The sequence below is a fragment of the Mustela nigripes genome, chromosome 12 (assembly GCF_022355385.1).
Source record: "Mustela nigripes isolate SB6536 chromosome 12, MUSNIG.SB6536, whole genome shotgun sequence".
NCBI lineage: Eukaryota > Metazoa > Chordata > Mammalia > Carnivora > Mustelidae > Mustela > Mustela nigripes.
In genome coordinates, this window is record NC_081568.1 from 129,202,465 (window position 1) to 129,222,525 (window position 20,061).

General features: G+C 35.6%; 1 protein-coding gene across 3 annotated transcripts in view; it reads right to left on the minus strand.

Annotated features, from left to right (window-relative positions):
- The window catches only part of FBXL17 (F-box and leucine rich repeat protein 17), a 504,101-nt gene that overhangs the window by 467,795 nt on the left and 16,245 nt on the right, over positions 1-20,061 (minus strand). For all 3 annotated transcript variants that reach the window (XM_059418335.1, XM_059418334.1, XM_059418336.1), the window contains exons 2-3: positions 15,808-15,930; positions 11,930-12,187 (exon numbers count right to left, since the gene is read on the minus strand). In XM_059418335.1, coding sequence (XP_059274318.1) covers positions 11,930-12,187; positions 15,808-15,930 — 381 coding nt within the window. The remainder of the gene's footprint in view (positions 1-11,929; positions 12,188-15,807; positions 15,931-20,061) is intronic.

Below are 20,061 nucleotides of genomic sequence, written 5' to 3' on the forward strand. Positions count from 1 at the left end.
AATGGCTAATGATGTTGAGCATGTTATCATGTGATTCTTAGCCATTTGTATCTCTTCTTTGGATAAAAGCATATTCAAGTATTTTGCCCATTTTTCAATTGAGTTCTTGGAAGGGGTTTTGTTGATCTTGAGCTGTTAATAATCCTTTAGATATTCTAGATATTAAACCTTTTTCAGATATACGATTTGTAAATATTTTCTCCATTTTGTGGGTTCCCTGTTCATTCTCTTCAGAATATTCACTGAAACACAGGTTTTTCATTTTAATCAAGTCCAGTTTATGGTTCTTACATTGTTGCCTATGCTTTTGGTGTCATATTTAAGAAATTATGACCAAATCCAAGGTCATAAAGATATATACTTACACTTTCTTTAGAATGAGAAATGGAGCCTGATGACTAAAATGCTGCAATCTCATGATAAAACATTAACAGATAAAGGGTTCCTTCTTTTTTTTTTTTTAAAGATTTTATTTATTTGAGAGAGATCACAAGTAGGCAGAGAGGCAGGCAGGGGGGCGGGGGGGCAGACTCCCTGCAGAGCGGAGAGCCTGACACGGGGATCTATCCCAGAACCCTGGGATCATGACCTGAGCCGAAGGCAGAGGCTTAACCCACTGAGCCACCCAGGTGCCTCTAAAGGGTTCCTTCTTATGGATAAGCAAAGAAAGTAGTTTCTTTTATAATTTTATTTTTTTAAGATTTTATTTATTTATTTGAAAGAGAGAGAGAGACCCCAAGTAGGGAGAGAGTCAGGCAGAGACAGAGTGGGGGAAGCAGACTCCCTGCTGAGCAGAGCCCGATGCAGGCCTTGATCCCAGGACCTCGGGATCATGACCTGAGCCAAAGGCAGAGGCTTAACCCACTGAGCCACTCAGGCACCCAGAAAGTAGTTTATAAGATGGAATCTACTCCTAATGAAGATGCTGTGAAACCTGTTGAAATGCCAGAAAAGGATTTAGAACATTACATAAACTTAGCTGATAAAGTAGCAGCAGGGTTTGGGAGGATTGACTTCAATTTTGAAAGAAGTTCTACTGTGGATAAAATGCTATCAAACATCATTGCATGCTACAGTGAAATCATTCAAGAAAGAAAAAGCAACTGATGAAGCAAATTTCACTACAGTCTTATTTTAAGGAACTGCCACAGCCACCCCAAACTTAAGCAACCAATGCCCTGATCAGTGCCAACAACATGGAGACAAGACCCTCCACCAGCAAAAAGATTATGACTCCGGGGCAGGGGGTTTGGGAGAAGGGGGTGGGATTATGGACATTGGGGAGGGTATGTGATTTGGTGAGTGCTGTGAAGTGTGTAAACCTGTTGATTCACAGACCTGTACCCCTGGGGATAAAAATATATGTTTATCAAAAATAAAAAATTAAAAAAAAAAAAAAAGATTATGACTCCTTGAAAGCTCAGAAGACAGCTAGCACTCTTCAAAAATAAAGTAGCTTTTAATTACAGTGTATGTACATTATTGTTTTAGACATAATGCTACTGCATACTTAGTAGACTACAATTTGGTATAAGCTTAACATTTATATGCACTGGGAAATCAGATTCATTTGACTTGCTTTACTACAATATTCACTTTACTGTGGTGATCTCAAACCTGCAAAATCTCTGAGGTATACTGCTGTATAAAACCATGTCATCTGCAGACTGAGATAGCCTGACTTCTTCTTTTCCAATTTTAAAGCCTTTCATTTCTTTTTCTTGCCTAATTACTCTGGCTGGAATTTCCAGTACAATATCGAAGAGAAATAGCAAAAGTGGGCATCCTGGTTTTGTTCCTGAATTTAGAGGATGTTTTCAATTACCATTGAGTTTTCAATTCACCATTGAGTATGGTATTAACCATAGTTTTGTTATAAATGGGCTTTATTATGTTGAGGAAGTATCCTTCTACTCCTTGTTTATTGAGTGATTTTATCATGGAAATGTATTGGAATCACCAAATGCATTTTCTATACCAATTAAGATGATTATGTTTTTCTTCCTCCATTTTAGTAATGTGGTATATTAAATAGATCAATTTTAATATACTGAGACACACTTGCAATCAAGGAATAAATCACTTTCATATACTGCTGGCTTCTGTTTGCTATTTTGTTGAGAATTTTTGCATTTATACTCATCAAGGATATTGGTCTGTAGTTGTCTTTTCTGATAGTTCCCTGCCTGGCTTCAGAATCAGGGTAATACTGGCCTCATAGAAGTCAGGAAGTACTGTTGCCTCTTAAACATTTTGGAAGAGTTTAAGGAGGAATCATATTAACTCTTTACATGTTTGAGCAAATCCACCGGGGAAGCCATCTGGTGTCTGTCTTGTCTTTGTTGGGATGATTCGTATTACTGGTTCAATCTCCTTACTTATTGTAAGTCTATTCAGATTTTCTACGTCTTCCTGGGTTCGTTTTTGTAATTTGTGTATTTCTAGGAATCTTCCCATTTTATTTAGGCTCTCCAGTTTGTTAGTGTATAATTGCTCATCATTTTCTTACAGAATCTTTTTTATTTCTACGAAGTTGGTGGTAATGTTCATGCTTAAATTTCTGAATTAGTAAATTAAGTCTTCCCTCTTTTTTTCTTAGACTACTTAAGTTTGTCGTTTTTGTTAATATTTTCAGAAAAACTAGTTTTTCTCTACAGTTCTTTTTTCCGTTTCATTTATTACTGTTCTGATCATTACTGCCTTCCTTCTGCTAACTTTGGATTTAGTTTGCTCTTCTTTTTTAAGTTCCTTCAGGTATACATTTAGATTACTAATTTTAGATTTTTCTTCCTTTGTTTTTTTGGTTACTTCAGATTTCTCTTCCTTTGTAATGTAAGCTTTCACAACCATGAATTTCCCTCTGAGCACTGCTTTTGTTACATCTCGTAACTTTGGTATATTGCATCCTAATTTTCATTCACTTCAAGGTATTTTCCAGTTTCTCTTATGATTTCTTATATGACCCACTGATCATATAAGAGTGTTTTGTTTAATTTCCATATATTTAGATGTTTTTGAGTTCTCCTTTTGTGACTGATTCCTAGATTTGTTTCATTGTGATCATAAAAGACACCTGCATGATTTTAATCTTTTTGAACTTACTACTTATTTTGTGGTCCAAATATGGTCTAATCTTTTAGATTGTTTCACATGCCCTTGAAAATTATATATTTTCTGTTGTACAGTGTATTACATAGGTCTGTTAGGTATAATTGGTTTAGAGCATTGTTCAAGTCCTCTATTTCCTTGTTAATCTTCAGTCTGATGGTTCTATTCTTCACTAAAATGAAGTATTAAAACCTCCAATTATTAATGGAGAACTATCTATCACTCCCTTCAAATCTTTCCATTTCTGCTTCATATATTACACTCTTAAGTACATATGTGCTTATAATTGTTCTATTTTCCTGAGGAATTAAAACTTGCATCAATACATAGCGAGCTTCACAGTCTGCTGCAAAACTTTTGACTTAAAATTGATTTTTTTTCTGACAATATAGCTACTCCAATTCTCTTTGGTTTTTAGCATTTGAATGGACTTTTCCACCCTTTTACTTTCAACCTCATTCTGTCTGTATCTAAAAATGAGACTCTTGGGGCACCTGCATGGCTCAGTCCGTTAAGCATCTGCCTTCAGCTCAGGTCATGATAGGAGGTACTGGAATCCAGCCCTGCATCAAGTCCTCACTCAGCAGAGAGTCAGCTTCTCCCTCTCACCCTCCCATGTCTCATGCTCTCTCTCACTCTCTCTCTCAAATATATAAATAAAAATCTTTAAAAAGAAATAAAATAAGGGGAACCTGGGTGGCTCAGTGGGTTAAGCCTCTGTCTTTGGCTCAGGTCATGATCCCAGGGTCCTGGGATCGAGCCCCACATCTGGCTCTCTGCTCAGCAGGGAGCCTGCTTCTCTCTCTCTCTGTGCCTGCTTGCCTGCCTACTTGTTCTCTCTGTCTGTCAAATAAATAAATAAAATCTTCAAAAAAAAAAAAAAAGAAAGAAAAAAGAAATAAAATAAAATGAGACTCTTATAGACATTATATTCATGGTTGATTATTTTTTAATTCATTCTGCCAATTTTTGTCTTTTAGAGTTTAATCTATTTAACTTTTTTTTCTTTAAAGTAGACTCCACACCCATTATGGGGCTTGAACCCATACCTTGAGATCAAGAGCTGCATGCTTGGGGTGCCTAGCTGGCTCATTCAGAAGATCATGTGACTCTTGATCTCAGGGTTGTGAATTTAAGCCCCATGTAGAGTGTACAGATTAGTTAAAAATAAAACTTTTCTTTTTTTTTTAAGAATCACAAAGAAAAATAAATAAATATAAAATTTTTTAAAAGTCAGAGAGTGCCTGGCTGGCTCAGTCAGTAGAGCATGTAAATCTTGATCTTAGGGGTTGTTAAGTTCAAAGCCCACGCTGAGGGGCTCAGTGGGTTAAAGCCTCTGCCTTTGGCTCAGATCAGGATCACGGGATCCTGGGATCGAGCCCCGCATCGGTCTCTCTGCTCAGTGGGGAGCCTGCTTCCTCCTCTCTCTCTGCCTGCCTCTCTGCCTACTTGTGATCTCTGTCTGTCAAATAAATAAATAAAAATCTTTTACAAAGCCCATGCTGAGCAGGGAGCCTACTTTAAAAAAGAAAATAGGTCACATGCTTTACCGACTGAGCCAGCCAGGTGCCCTAATTAACAATCTTAACTTAAAGTAACCACTGATAGGGATTTATTTCTGCCATCAAAAAAATATTTGTTTACTGCAGGTCTTCCATGTTTTTTGTTCCTCAATTCCTCCATTACTGCATTTTTTGTATCTTATAAACTTTATGCAGTATACCATTTTATTCTCTTCCCATTACTTTCCTGCACATATTTCAGTTATTTTCTTAATGGTTACCATGGAGACTGCAATTAACATCTTAAACTTATAGTAGCCTAATCTGAATAATATAGTTTCAACAGCATACATTCATTTCCTGTATGTCTCTACCCCTTCTACTGAAATTGTTACCACAGATTACATTTTTACACATTATATGCTCCTTAACATAAGTTTTTAATTCTTACTCTACACATCTACTTTTTTAATCACGTAAGAAAAAATAAGGAGTTACAAACCAAAAATGAAGTAAAACTGTCTTTTATATTTACTTATGTAGTTATCATGTTCTTTTTTTGTCATTCAGCTTTCAGTTACTAGTTAGTGTCCTTTTATTCAGCCTAAAGGACTCTTAGCATTTCTTGTAGGGCAGGTCTACTAACAATGAATTTCCTTGATTTTTTTTTAAATTTATTTGACAGACAGAGATCACAGGTAGGCAGAGAGGCAGGCAGAGAGAGAGAGGAAGGAAAGCAGCCTCCATGCTGAGCAGAGAGCCCGATGTGGGGCTCGATCCCAGGACGCTGGGATCATGACCTGAGCCAAAAGCGAAGGCTTTAACCCACTGAGCCACCCAGGCACCCCGAATTCCCTCAATTAAAAAAAAAAAAATTTTTTTTTAATTTTTAAGTAACCTCTACACCCAGTGTGGGGCCTGAACCTACAATACCGAGATTGAGAATCACATGTCCACTGACTAAGCCAGGCAGGTGCCTCTCCCTCAATTTTTGTTTATCTTACTGTTGCCTTCATTATTGAAGGACAGTTTTGCCAGACACAGAATTCTTGGTTGATATTTCTTCTCTCAGCACTTTAAATACATCAGTCCATTACTTTCTGGTACCCATGATTTTGTATGAGAAATCAATTGTTAGTCTTATCAAGGACCCCTTGTATGCTAGGAGTCACTACTCTTGTTGCTGCTTTCAAGATTTTCTATTTGTCATTGGCTTTTGACAATTAACTATTATGTGTCTCATTGTAGGTCTCTTTGAAATTAAACTACTTGGAGCTCGTTGAGTTTCTTGGATATATAGATTCATATCTTTCACCAAATTTTATACATTTTGGTCATTATTTCTCCAAATATTCTTCCTGCCTCTTCCTTTCTCCCTTCTCCATCTGGGACTACCATAATACAAATCATGTTCTCCTTTCTGTTATCTCACAGATCCTTTAGGCTCTATTCACTTTTCTTCACTTTTTTTCTTTCTCTTCTCAGACACAATAAGTCACTTTGTCCAACTCTAGATTCACTGATTCTTTCTTCTGCCTGTCCTCACTTAATGTTGCATTCCTCTAGCATATTTTTTAATATCAGTTATTATTACACTTTCCAGCTTCAGAATTACTATTAAGTTACCTTCAATAATTGCTAAATCTTTGTTGATATTCTCAGTTTTTTCATATATCACTTTCTAGAATTCTTTGTCTCAGTTGCTAGAACGTGTAGTTGTTTGTCTATGCTTTCCCTTAACTCTTGGAGCATAATTTCTTTTCAACACCCAGTGCTCCATGCAATACGTGCCCTCCCTAAGACCCACCACCTTGTTCCCCCAATCTCCCACCCTCCGCCCCTTCAAGACCCTCAGGTTGTTTTTCAGAGTCTATAGTCTCTCATGGTTCACCTCCCCTTCCAATTTCCCTCAACTCCCTTCCCCTCTCCACCTCCCCATGTCCTCCATGTTAATCCTTATGCTCCACAAATAAGTGAAACTCTATGAATTGTCTCTCTCTTCTTGACTTATTTCACTCAGCATAATCTCTTCCAGTCCTGTCCATGTTGCTACAAAAGTTGGGTATTCATCCTTTCCGATAGAGGCATAATACTCCATAGTGTATATGGACATCTTCCTTATCCATTCATCTGTTGAAGGGCATCTTGGTTCTTTCCACAGTTTGGCGACCGTGGCCATTGCTGTTATAAACATTAGGGTACAGATGGCCCTTTTTATCACTACATCTGTATCTTTGGGGTAAATACCCAGTAGTGCAATTTCAAGGTCATAAAGTAGCTCTATTTTTAATTTCTTGAAGGAATCCCCACACTGTTCTCCAAAGTGGCTGCACCAACTTGCATTCCCACCAACAGCGGAAGAGGGTTCCCCTTTCTCCACATCCTCTCCAACACATGTTGTTTCCTGTCTTGCTAATTTTAGCCATTCTAACTGCTGTAAGGTGGTATCTCAATGTGGTTTTTAATTTGAATCTCCCTGATGGCTAGTGATGATGAACATTTTTCCATGTGTCTGATAGCCATTTGTATGTCTTCATTGGAGAAGTGTCTGTTCATATCTTCTGCCCATTTTTTGATATGATTATCTGTTTTGTGTGTTGAGTTTGAGGAGTTCTTTATAGATCCTGGATATTAACCTTTTGTCTGTACTGTCATTTACAAATATCTTCTCCCATTCCGTAAGTTGCCTCTTTCTTTTGTTAACTGTTTCCTTTGCTGTGCAGAAGCTTTTGATCTTAACAAAGTCCCAAAAGTTCATTTTCGCTTTTGTTTCCTTTGCCTTTGGAGACATATCTTGAAAGAAGTTGCTCAACTCTATGGTCAAATAATCTTCAACAAAACAGGAAAAAATATACAGTGGAAAAAAAGACAGTCTCTTCATAATAAATGGTGCTGGGAAAATTGGACAGCTATATGTAGAAGAATGAAACTCGACCATTCTCTTACATGGTACACAAAGACAAGCTCGAAATGGATAAAAGATCTCAACTTGAGACAGGAATCCATCAGAATCCTAGAGGAGAACATAGGCAGTAACCTCTTCAATATCAGCCACAGCAACTTCTTTCCTGTTTCTTTGCATAACCTTGTGTTTTTTGTTGTTGTTTTTGAAACCTGGACATTCAGATATTATATTTTAACATGGTAACTTGTATAATCATTAAAGGTCTAGCTCGTGTTTTCAGCCAGTGTTTTGATTAATATTTCCTTGAACACAAAGAGCTTAAAAACAAAACAAAACAAAATGAAATGAAATGAAACAAAAACAAACATTTCTCCTAGACTTTACAGACTGGTTTTGTGCTGGAGTATTCCTTTAATACTTAGGCATGCCATTTACAACTCGGCCTTGGCTTTCACTTCCTGCAACAAGCCTAGACATGAGCCAGGGAAAGTTTAAGGGTTTCTCAAGGTACTTCCTGAGCAGGAGTCCTGCCCTGGGTATGCACATGGCTTTCTAAGTTCCCCTGTATACACTGGCACTTTGACTGTTCCAATTTCCCAAAGGAATTCTCTACCTGACTTTACTTCTCAGGTATAAGGCATGACTAGCAATAATCTTTTGCCCCAAGCATCTGCAGGTTTCCATTTGCCTTACAGTGCTTCAGTCAATGCCCACTGCTTCTCGAGCCTCAGTTGGGTAAAACAGATGGAAAAACCTTTCATCAATCCTTCAAGAAGCTCCCAGTCAGGTTAGAATAGGCAAGGATGATAATTTTTTAATAAACCCTGCTTTGCTCCCTCTAGAACCAGGCTGCTATCTTCATGACTGTTGACAAGCTGGAGAGGGTAGGGAACACAAACAAGTAAAAATGCCACAAAGCTTTCCTACCATTTTTTTAACTGCCTTTTCCTTGGTTCAACATTCCTTTGGTTGCTCAAAAGCACAGATGTTTTTCCAGAGTTCTGGCAAAGTTGGTTCTAACAGTCTTCTTGTTTTTTTATGCTTCTGTTGAGTAGTTAAGATTTTAGAACTGCCTACTCTGATACTTTGCAGATGTCACTCTAAATATTTATACTTAAAGACCTAAAAACTCATTATAAAGCAAGACTGAAATTTACTAATGCAACATTTATTATTTGGGTACCATTTTAATCTGAGGAGATACCTCTAGTGAATATTTCCAAATTTCTATAGAAATTCATGAGTTGTATTAATTGGCTAAAATCAAATACAAGCAGTCACATAAAAGATTAATTTAATGGATATAAATTCTGAGATTTCTTTAAATACTATGGCTATCACTATCTCTTGTTTGCTGGCTGTGTTAGATGGCAATGAAATACTAGAAAAACTCAAAGAACTTATTATTCTTAATGCTTCTCCCCTCCAAAAATGTTATTGTAGTTTTAAAAGATGTACATGACAGAAATTATATTCCACTGGTAAAATTACTTGGGAGTTATTTTTATGGAAATAAAAATACCACGATTTCAAGGTGGTATTTCACAAAGAACATATTGTTCAGCCAAAAACAGTCTGATATTTAGGTGTTTCACCTAAGTTTAAGAAACATTGTTAAGTAGAATGCAATACTTAAAATATTAAAATTTAGATCCATCAGAACTCCAAATTGAAATACTTTATGTAACTACTTTTATAAACACATAGAACTCAAAAATACATTCATGTATTTGCTAAAGTCAATTAAAATTATAGCTGTTATGACAAAAATATAAAGACATTATCATAAATACATGTATACCACTGTAAAACATTTGTCAATTTTTACTAACAGAAGAGAGGGGAAAAAACCCCAAACCCTACAACTTTAACTGCAGGATCAACCACTCAATCAAATACTCTATTTGAAAGAGAAAAAAGAAAAAAAAATCCAACGAAAATCCATCAATCATGAACAGTTCCATTTTAGGTCTTGTGAAACTTTTTATAATATTTCTAAATTGTTAGTTCACTAAAACTATAGCATACTCCATAGCACACCTCATCAAACATCAATGGGACATGAAATAAATTTACTGAGTGGGTGGGTCAAGGCCAACATTAATGTAACAGAATAGTATAGAACAGAAAACATTAATGTGTACTGTACATAATGTTATGTATTGCTTCACAAAACTTTCATTCTACTTTATGTATATATGAAAGCCATTCTCTTTCTACTATAACACAACACTATTCCATCAGAAAAAAAGAAGCTAAAATAAGACACACCCTGCTACAGTACACTGAGCATAGGAAAGTATTATATATAGCAAAGTATACACAACAAAGTATACTGAAATGAGGTTCCTTTATAGTTCCTTAATGTAATTTAATTACTTAAGAAAGTTACTTATGGATGAAAAAGATTTAGATTTTTTTAATACTTTTATCAGGATTATTACCTCACATATAACTATAAATCAGAAACTATAAAAATCTGAATTAAACATGTAATTTATCATAAATTAGTTGTAGAGAAGATTTAACATAACTAATTTCAAAGTTGTAAAGATAGATAAATTCATGATCCTTGACTGGCATATTTAAGTCTAGCTCCTTAAAGGACTTTTTATTTTCCCTCTATTTCAACCATAACTATGGATCTTATTCTCATAGGAATATCCTTAACGGTCTGCTCAACTGGTACCTATTCATATTATATCATATTTAAATATACAACAAATTTAGTCCATTTCTTCATAAATACACACACCTTTAAAAATGTTTCATTGGGAAGCATAATTTGCTGGGACATTTATATCACAAAAAAGTCATACCATTCAGTAAAATTTATAATTTCCCCATTAAAGATTATTTTGTACTAATACATTTAAGAACTCAATATTGCAGGGCACTTGGGTGGCTCAGTCGGTTCAATGTCTGCCTTCGGCTCAGGTCATTATCTCAGGGTTCTCGGATCAAGCCCTGCGTTGAGCTCCCTGCTCAGTGGGGAATGTGCTTCTCCCTCTCCCTCGCCCCTCCCCACTGCTCATGTACATGCTCTTTCTTTCAAATAAATAAATAAAATCTTAAAAAAAAAAAAAAAAAACAACTCCACGCTGCTAGTGAGTAATCCTATATATAACAGAAATGGATCAGGACAAATATTAAACCAAGTAACACTGCTATTGCCCAATTTCCCTCTGCAGACAAAGCAGACTTCCATATATATTTTAGCATTCTAATATATAAATTAGACTGACACACCCAGTACTATTTAGGACAGAATATTCTCAAATTTCATCTAATACCAAGCTTTCAGTTAATTCATATGTAGTGTTTAAATTAAGGGCTTTTCAATTTATTTCTAAGGTCATCTCGGATCAGATTTAAATCTAGGCCTTTACTGATACTCAGCTTTTATTGGGAAAAGTCAAAAAAGCACCCCAATTCTGAATTTAAACATTAATCCTGACAAAGTTCTTGAATGAAATTATTAATTCTTTCTTCCAAAAATGTCTGCCAAAGGAACGGTAGGTAGAATGGCAAATGTGCATGGCCTCTGCCCTCAGGTCCCTTTATTCAAGGTCTTTCAAAGGAGATCTTTAGTCTAGTGGAGTGGAATACTGGAAAAATGGAAGAGATTTTGAAGAACCCAGGTTTTAAATCCCAACTCCATCATTTGCTAAACATTAGGTAAGTTAATTAAATCTCTCTAAGCCTTAATTTCTTCCTTCACAAAATGAGTTTAATACAAACTATTTCACAAAGTTATTTCAGGGGTTAAATGCTAAAATACAGTAAGTGTCTACTACAATAGTGGGAACATTACTAAATATTCATAAATTCAGGGCCTGGCACATGGAATCCATTCAATATTCACTGAATAAATAATCCACTCTGAGACAAGAAATCTTAAATGCCATTTCCAAAAGAAGTGCATCAAAGAAAAAACACAAGTAACAGTATTTTTAATACAATTATTGGTCTAAATATAGGTAATCACCACCCTTTACTTCATTTTATACTCTTTAATTTGGACTTCATTTATGCCTTAAAACATATATTTTAAAGCACATAAGCGAATCATCTAGTAACATAAAGGAGGAATTAAAAGTTAATTTTTAAAATGTCATGCTGACCCGAACTGCACACTACTAGTACCTAAAGCAAAATTTGGTATAAGATTTAAGTAACAAAAGAATAAATAAATGGCTTGTCACAGAAGTTCAAGCACTCACTACAAAACACAACAAAGTTAACTTATCAGTTATAACCATGACATTCTAGTTCACTAAAATAAACATTTATGGGTACAAAAAAAAAGATGGCTTATTCTAGTCTCTGCACATTATTTTTAACATAATAATCTTTTAAAGCAAACATTTTTAGTTAATCAGAGTAAAATCATTTTATAGATGCTAAAATTTACCTGTTTGAGTCCTTCATCAGTAAGTTTGTCCTGGTTGCCTACATGAACTTTCTGAAGTAAAGGACAGTGAGAGGCAACCGCAATAATAGAAGTGTCAGAAAGCTGTTTACACCTGTAGGCTGTATACCTAAGAAGTCCAGGACACTTAAATGCTAGAACACATACGCCAGTATCAGACATACTGCGACAATCAGAAATGTTGATTTCAATTATATTCTGACTTCTTGATGCAATTTTTTCCAATAATTCATCAGTGACCTATGAGAGAAAAAAAGCAATAAATTTAAAATTTTGCTACAAAAAACTTACTTTCTATTCTTTTATTAAATTTTCCCTAATAAATAATACAATAGCATAATCAAAAGAAAACCTGATTTAATATTAAAGCATAACAAGAACTGTGGTATAATACAAAATACATACTTGGTCTTTTTCCCAGTTCCTGGAACAGAGCTCCTAAAACTCTTGGGAGTTTCCTGATTAAGAGGAGTCTCTTTTCTTATTCGTAACAAGCCCCTTTTGACCACACAGGAGTTTGTACTAATGAAATGACTTAAGTTGAGGCTCCCCAAAAGCTTCATGTTGGGGTCTGGTCACCAGAAAGACCAAACACCATGTGATTAGAGGGTGGTAACTTTCGGCTCTAAATCCTGACTTCCTAGGAGGGTAGGTGAGCTAGAGATTGGGTTATAAAAACACTTGAACATTGAGATTTGAAGAGCTTCTGGGTTAGTAAACACCTTAAAGTACTGGGAGGGTGACATGCCCACAGACCAAATGGAAGCACCACATCTTCTCTCCCTCTCCCGCTCCACAACTTATGTTGTCCTATGTATCTTTTCCACCTGGCCAGTCCTGAGTTGTATCCTTTACAATAAACCAGTAAATATAAGTATTTTCCTGAGTTCTGCAACTCAGTCTAGCAAATTACCAAACCTGAGAAAATGGTCAAGGGAACTCCTGAATTAACAGCTAGTCAGTGAGAAGTATCAGGGGCTCCTGGGACTTGAGACAGGCCTGCGAAGTGGAGACAGTCTTATGGGACTAAGCCAATAACCTGTGAAGCTTTGCACTAACCCCAGGAGTTACTTTCAAAATTGAACTAAATTCTTGGACACCCAGCTATTGTCAGAGATTTTGTTAGAATGAAAAACTCCACACATTTGGTGTTGGAAGTGCTGTCGAAAACACCAAGCAAGAATATATGTGTTAGTTTTCCTTAAAATCTTAAAGATCTGTCCTTACTAGGAAAGTTACTTTAACTTTCAAACTCACCAAAAACTCCCCATAAACGAAACTGTATTGAGATTTTAAATGTTTTGTCTATTTTTAGCCCAGCATATAGTGTATATCAGTCATCATGCTCTTATGAATTATAATTTATTATACCTAATCAATTAGGAGATACCTGCCACAAAATATAAATTTTAATTTTACTACTTACTTCAGAATACTAACACATATATACTAATTCATAGATAAGAAAACACAACATTTTGTTTTTCAGCACACCAAAGATTACATAAAAATGTCCATATCAAATAGCTCTTATCAGAAAACTCCAAACTAAATACAAGTAACATTAAATTTCATGTGGTTAAAAACTCACATGGTCATCTGAATTTCAAACATAATTTTTAAAAAATCAACCTCTACATATTCCCTACCCAATCACGGAATGAATAAATCACAGGGATGAAAGGTACAGCATAGGGAATACAGTCAATGGTATGGCAATCACTGTATAGTGATGAGTGCAGCACAACATCCAGAATTGTCAAAGCACTATATTATATACCTGACACCTGACACTAACGTTAACATTGTACATCAGGTAAACTTCAACAAAAAATAAATAAAAATTTAAAAGAAAACAAAGTTAGTATTATTCAAGTTCCTTGAAGACAAATAATGATGAAAGAAAATGCACATGATGAAATTTAGAACAGAAGAAAGAACTGGAGTGTTCAGGAATACTAAGTAAGAGCCAAGTTTGCAACTACCTTTATACTTGGGAAAAGCAAAAAAAAATGTAGACAGTTACCTTCAAAGCTAAAACTCTGGCATACCTCACCTTCTATTTTTATTGTTTTTCATCTCCAGACCTAACTACCAGTAGGGGTGAAACGCTATTCTTGGTCTGAGTTTATAACAAATAGCTCAGATATCCAAGACTAATGAAGTAAAGAGCCAATGTATTATTTCACATTACTTCTTTCCACTCTTCCTGCCACAATTAGCTAAATACTCACCATTTTCGTAGACACAAATTTCACGGACCCAAGCATGGAAATAACTAATTCTGTAATTATTTCAACCTCTAACCAATGAGGCAGAAAAATAAATAGGAACTTACATACTCAGGAATTTGCTTATTTTGTTTAAAGTGAATGAGTTATATACACACACACACACACACACACAAACTACCAGTGGTATGATGAATTTGGCTTGTACGAACTTACAAGAGCCTGTAACATGTACCTATTTCCAAATCAGTGACATCATTGCATTCAGTGATACCACATTGGTAGCCTGAAATAGGCCATGGTGGGAGCATCTGTACCACAAAAACCAGCAAATACTATAATACACAGCTTTCTATTTGTTTGTTTTGAAAGCTAGTTATTCAACATGTATCAGCACACCACTACCTAAAAATATCATGGAAGGATTTGGAGCAGGTTCAGCACTCCAATAAAATCGTATTCTTTTTGGATACTTTTATGTATTCCTAATACAAAATACTAACAACCAAGTCTAAAAGAAGAATCCAACAAGTACAACAAATTATATGAAATAAACACTACTAATTCTTTTTTTTTTCAAAGATTTTATTTATTTATTTGACAGAGAGAGATCACAAGCAGGCAGAGAGGCAGGCAGAGAGAGAGGAGGAAGCAGGCTCCCTGCTGAGCAGAGAGCCCGATTCGGGGCTCGATCCCAGGACTCTGAGATCATGACCTGAGCCGAAGGCAGCGGCTTAACCCACTGAGCCACCCAGGCGCCACCTAAACACTACTAATTCTATCTTTTTTCCTAATTTATGCCACCATATAGACACACACTAGGCAGCCAGGCAATAAAGAAGACTGGAAAATTAAAACAAGATACATTAGTCCATTCTGCTTCTAAATCTTCAACTATAAAAACTGTATAAGAATATTTATACTAGGGGCACTTGGGTAGCTCAGTACGGTAAGCCTCTGCCTTCGGCTCAGGTCATGATCCCAGGGTCCTGGGATCAAGCCCCACGTCGGGCTCTCTGCTCAGCAGGGAGCCTGCTTCCCCCCTCTCTCTCTGCCTGCCTGTCTACTTGTGATCTCTCTGTCAAATAAATAAAATCTTGAAAAAAAAATTATACTATTCACCTATAACAATAGTATAAGAATACTATTAATAGTGTAATAATAATATGTTAAAAGGAATAATAATAGTATTAACTCATAACAATGTTAGAAGGATAAAATCCTTTAGTATGTGTAAAGCCCATAGAATAGTACATGGCATAATCAGCAGTACTATATAAACATCTGCCATCATTTTCTACTGTTAAGCTAATATTCATGATTATAACCCCTCCCCCAAAAAAGGTGAAAAGTTTAATAACTTTCTTTGAAAGTAAAGAAAAAAGGGAGAAGATATAGAGGAAGATTAAGAAGCAACCCAAAATTACCAATCCACATTAAAAAATATCTTCACCACAAAACCTAGCTTTAACATGATTCGCACACAAAAAAATTACTAAACATGTACTTATAAATTACAGTAAATTGAACTATCTTGAAAACTACAACATGAATTAAGTTATTTCTGAAGAGGAATAAAGACATTTTTTGAGGAGGTCAAAGTGAGTTTCTTAGAATTAGATTCCATACCTGTTGACGACTACTAAGATCCAGCTGCTTCCAAAACTGGAAATCTAAACAAAGGTCACGCCAGTACTTGCAAACCAATGAGGCAGAAAGGCAACGCTCATCCAGGGATAAATTGGAAAATATCTGTAAATAAAAAGGAACCGCATAATATGTACTAATCACTTTAAAGGCACAGGAAAAGATTCTTATTAGTTAGAAAAAATTAACTTTTGAAACAGAAAACCATCTTGAATATAAGGGCCATTATTAGAAAAGTCATTGTTAAGGAGTAGCCTAAAGAGGAAGTACAGTATGAAAGCTAAGAATATGTGCTAATATCACCTTTCATGTAAAAGGAGGGAATGGGGAAGCAGAGGGAACAACACAAAGAGAAAGTTTGCCAATATTTAGAAGAAGAAAAAAAAAGGATGGGCTGGAGAAGCCAAAAACTAATAAAAATGCTTACTTTTAGGGAAAAGGAGAAAAGATTAGTAAGGGAAGGATGAAAGTGAGACTATTTTAAAGGGATGTAGTTTTACAGTTTTGACCTTGGAACCTGGTGAATTTTCATATAATTTTTTTAAAGAATGATGAAAATAAATCATAAGACCTTTTACCTCCATCATATTTTTTTCCAGAAATTCATGACCCCAATCAAAACCTGAGAAAAATATCATATATTCTAACTATGGAACAGCCTAAAAAATACCTGATAAGAACTTCTCAAAAAAATTCAAGATCAGAAAAACAAGGAAAGATGGAGAAAATTATCATAGATCAGGGGAGAATAAGGAGAAATGACAACTAATGCAATCCTGAATTGGAAAAACATCAATAGGAGGACTATACTGATACTGATTTTACAGTTTTGGTCAATGTACCACGGTAAAGTAAGATAATTAAATTAGGGAAAATTGAAAACAGTTAAGGAATATACAGGAAACTATACTATCTTTGCAACTTTTCTAAGATTATTCTAAAATAAAAGGCTTATTTTTTTTTTAAGATTTTATTTATTTTATTTGACAGACAGAGATCACAAGTAGGCAGAGAGGCAGGCAGAGAGAGAGAGGAGGAAGCAGGCTCCCCGCTAAGCAGAGAGCCCGATGTGGGACTCGATCCCAGGACCCTGAGATCATGACCTGAGCCGAAGGCAGCGGCTTAACTCACTGAGCCACCCAGGCGCCCCTAAAAGGCTTATTTTTAAAAGAGATTTAAAAAGTTAAAATCACAAAAAGATGGATTAGGACCAATATAGAATCTTTATAGTTAAGATATGTACCAACAAATACAATGTGTGGACCATACTGAAATCCTTAACTGAACTGACTATGAGAAGATTGTTCTGAGACAATCAGATAAAACTCAACACAAAATAGATACTAGATGATTTAAAGAAAATTAATCTTCACTTTTTAGGTATTGATTATATAGTGGCTATATCCATACTGTAGTTATATTATGTTTTAAAAGCTATAATGCATTTTAGTAAATAATGCATTTTAGTTATATACTTAAGAGTTTGTAACTAAAAGCTATCTAGAATTTGCTTTCAGATACTTTATCAAAAACAAAGTTGGTGAAAGAAACAAGAAAGAAATAATATTGAAAACTATTAAAACTGGTTGAATGATACATGGCAGGGGCCATGTCCATTATAATATTTTCTACTTTGGTCTGTATATGAAAGTTTCCATAATATTAAGTGAAAATTTTAGTAAGAACATTTGCTCTAACACTAAACTGTCTTATGCTAGATTTAAATCATGGCTCCACCATTTATTATCTATGTAACCTCATGCAAATTACCTAATCTCTCTGTACCTCAATCTCCTTATCTTTACTTTTTGAAGATTTTATTTATTTGAGAGAGACAGAACAAGCAAGCACGAGTGGCAGAGGGGCAAAAAGAGAGGGAGAAGCAGACTCCCCACTAAGCAGGCGGCCAGACACCGGGGCTCAATCCCAGGATGCTGAGATCATGACCTGAGCCAAAATCAGATGCTTAACCAATTCAGTCACCCAGACACCCCAACTTCCTGATCTTTAAAATGGGGATAATATAGTATTGACCTGAAAGAGTTACTGCAAGGACCAAACAAGTATAAATAAAGTTTGGGGGGAAAGGTCTGGAACAGAGTTAAGCAGTATATAAATGATTCCTATCACAACTATGATCTGAAATGGAAACCTCCAGGAAACAAAAGTTGTAGACATCTAAGCTTAAAACTCTACTATGCTTAAATCTTTAACCTGGGGAAAATAACTACTTCCTCTTCACAACTATCATTCCTCTTCCAACGGTCTAGTGAGAAATAAAAAATATATTTAAGAATCACAAGGAAAGATGGAGTTAAGCCCACTAAAGCCTCTCACACCCACTCATAACAACACAAAAAGCAATTAACTCAGGACTCTAAAAGGTTAATAACAGATGGACCAGGGAGGTGAGCCAAAACTTACAGAATGACTAATAAAAGTAATGAGTTTCCTGAGGTTTTTTTTTCCTTTTACCTCCCATCATGGAACAGGATGACCCCTATGCAAAAGTGTATGTTAGGCACAATAAAATACAGAGAGAAAGCCATTTTTCTGGACAGAATGTGATCCAGAGATTATGAGAAAAATCCTTGTTTTGGGTTTTCTCTTCTTTCCCTTTTCTCTTTTTCTCTCTGCTGGCCAAGTCCCAAATACAGCCTCAGTCACAGAGCTGCAATGTGGCAGCTATGTAGGCACCTAAAACCCTGAAAGTGAAACCATCTTTCCAGCCAGTAGAACCAGCAAAGAGAACTCTGTGGACCAAAGAGTGTGCAAGGAATCCTCACTACCTTTTTGTTAACATTCCACCATAAAAGTAGCCCCGGGGGCACCTAGGTGGCTCAGCTAGTTAAGCATCTGACTCTTGGTTTCAGCTCAGGTCATGATCTTGGGGTCATGGAATCAAGCCCACATCACACTACATACTGGGCAGGGAGTCTCCTTAGGATTCTCTCTCTCCCTTTCCCTTAGCCCCTCCCCCTGTAAAGCAAATAAATTTTTAAAAATTAAAATAAATGTAGCTCCAGTTATACAAAACTGATAGCAGCAGAGGCAGCTCTAACTCTGAAAGAAACTCTATCTTTCCAGTCAGAGAACCAAGAAAAGAGGCCTCTAAGTTAAAGAGTGTAAAGGAAGGATGAGAAAAGAAGACCCTTAAACTCTTAACTCTGTGTATAAAGTGACAAAAATCCCAAGTTAACCACAAAGCTGTATGTGTACAGAAGAAAACCAAAGTAGTACAGCAAAGTCTTTTAAAACTGAGCCAAAACTGTAATTACAGGCCAAGGAAGAGAAATTTCAGTCTAAATGTAACAATGCTGGGGCACCTGGGTGGATTAGTCAATTAAGCATCTGCCTTCAGCTCAGGTCATGATCCTATCAGAGTCCTGGGATTGAGCCACATGTCCAGATCCCTTCTCAGTGGGGAGTCTGCTTCTCCCTCTTCCTCTGCTTCCACCTCTGCCATTTGTGTGGGCTCTTGCTCTCTCTCTCAAATAAATAAAATCTTTAAAAAATGTTTAAAAATAAATAAAACCAAAAAAATTTAAATAAACAAACAAACAAATAAATAAATAAAACAATGCTGAGTCCTGACAAACCTAATGAAAGCCATGGATCTAGACATTCATAAACTCAGTGAACACCAATAAAATTAACTCAAAGACTCTATACCCAGACATATTATAATCAAATTGTCAGAAGACAAAGAGAACCCTGGAAGTAGCAAGAGAAAAGTAATTCATTATGTACAAAGGAGTCTCAATAAGGTGAACAACTTATTTCACATCAGAAACTATGTAAGCCAAAAGGCAATGAGATAACATATAGTGCTCAAAGAAAGTACTCTATATATAGCAAAACTATTCTCCAAAAATGATGGAGAAGTTAGAATATATCTAGATAAACAAAAACTGAGGGAGTATGGCCCCTAGCACCCCTTTTATTTTCTACATGACTGAAAAGGCAACTATATAAAATAATAATTATAAATCTCTATGAATGGGCACAAAGCCCACATAAAAGTGTAAGTTGTAACAATAACAACATAAATATAAGAACAAAGTTTTTATATACCATGAAACTATATTGGTATTCGTAGTTTAAGTGTCTGACAATAATTTTCACTTTAGTATGTCTAATATTAAGCTTTTAATTGCCATGACATCCATTTCAAAAAAAAAACACTTATCCTGAGTAAACATATTGCCAACTGTATGACATAACTACTAAAAAAAC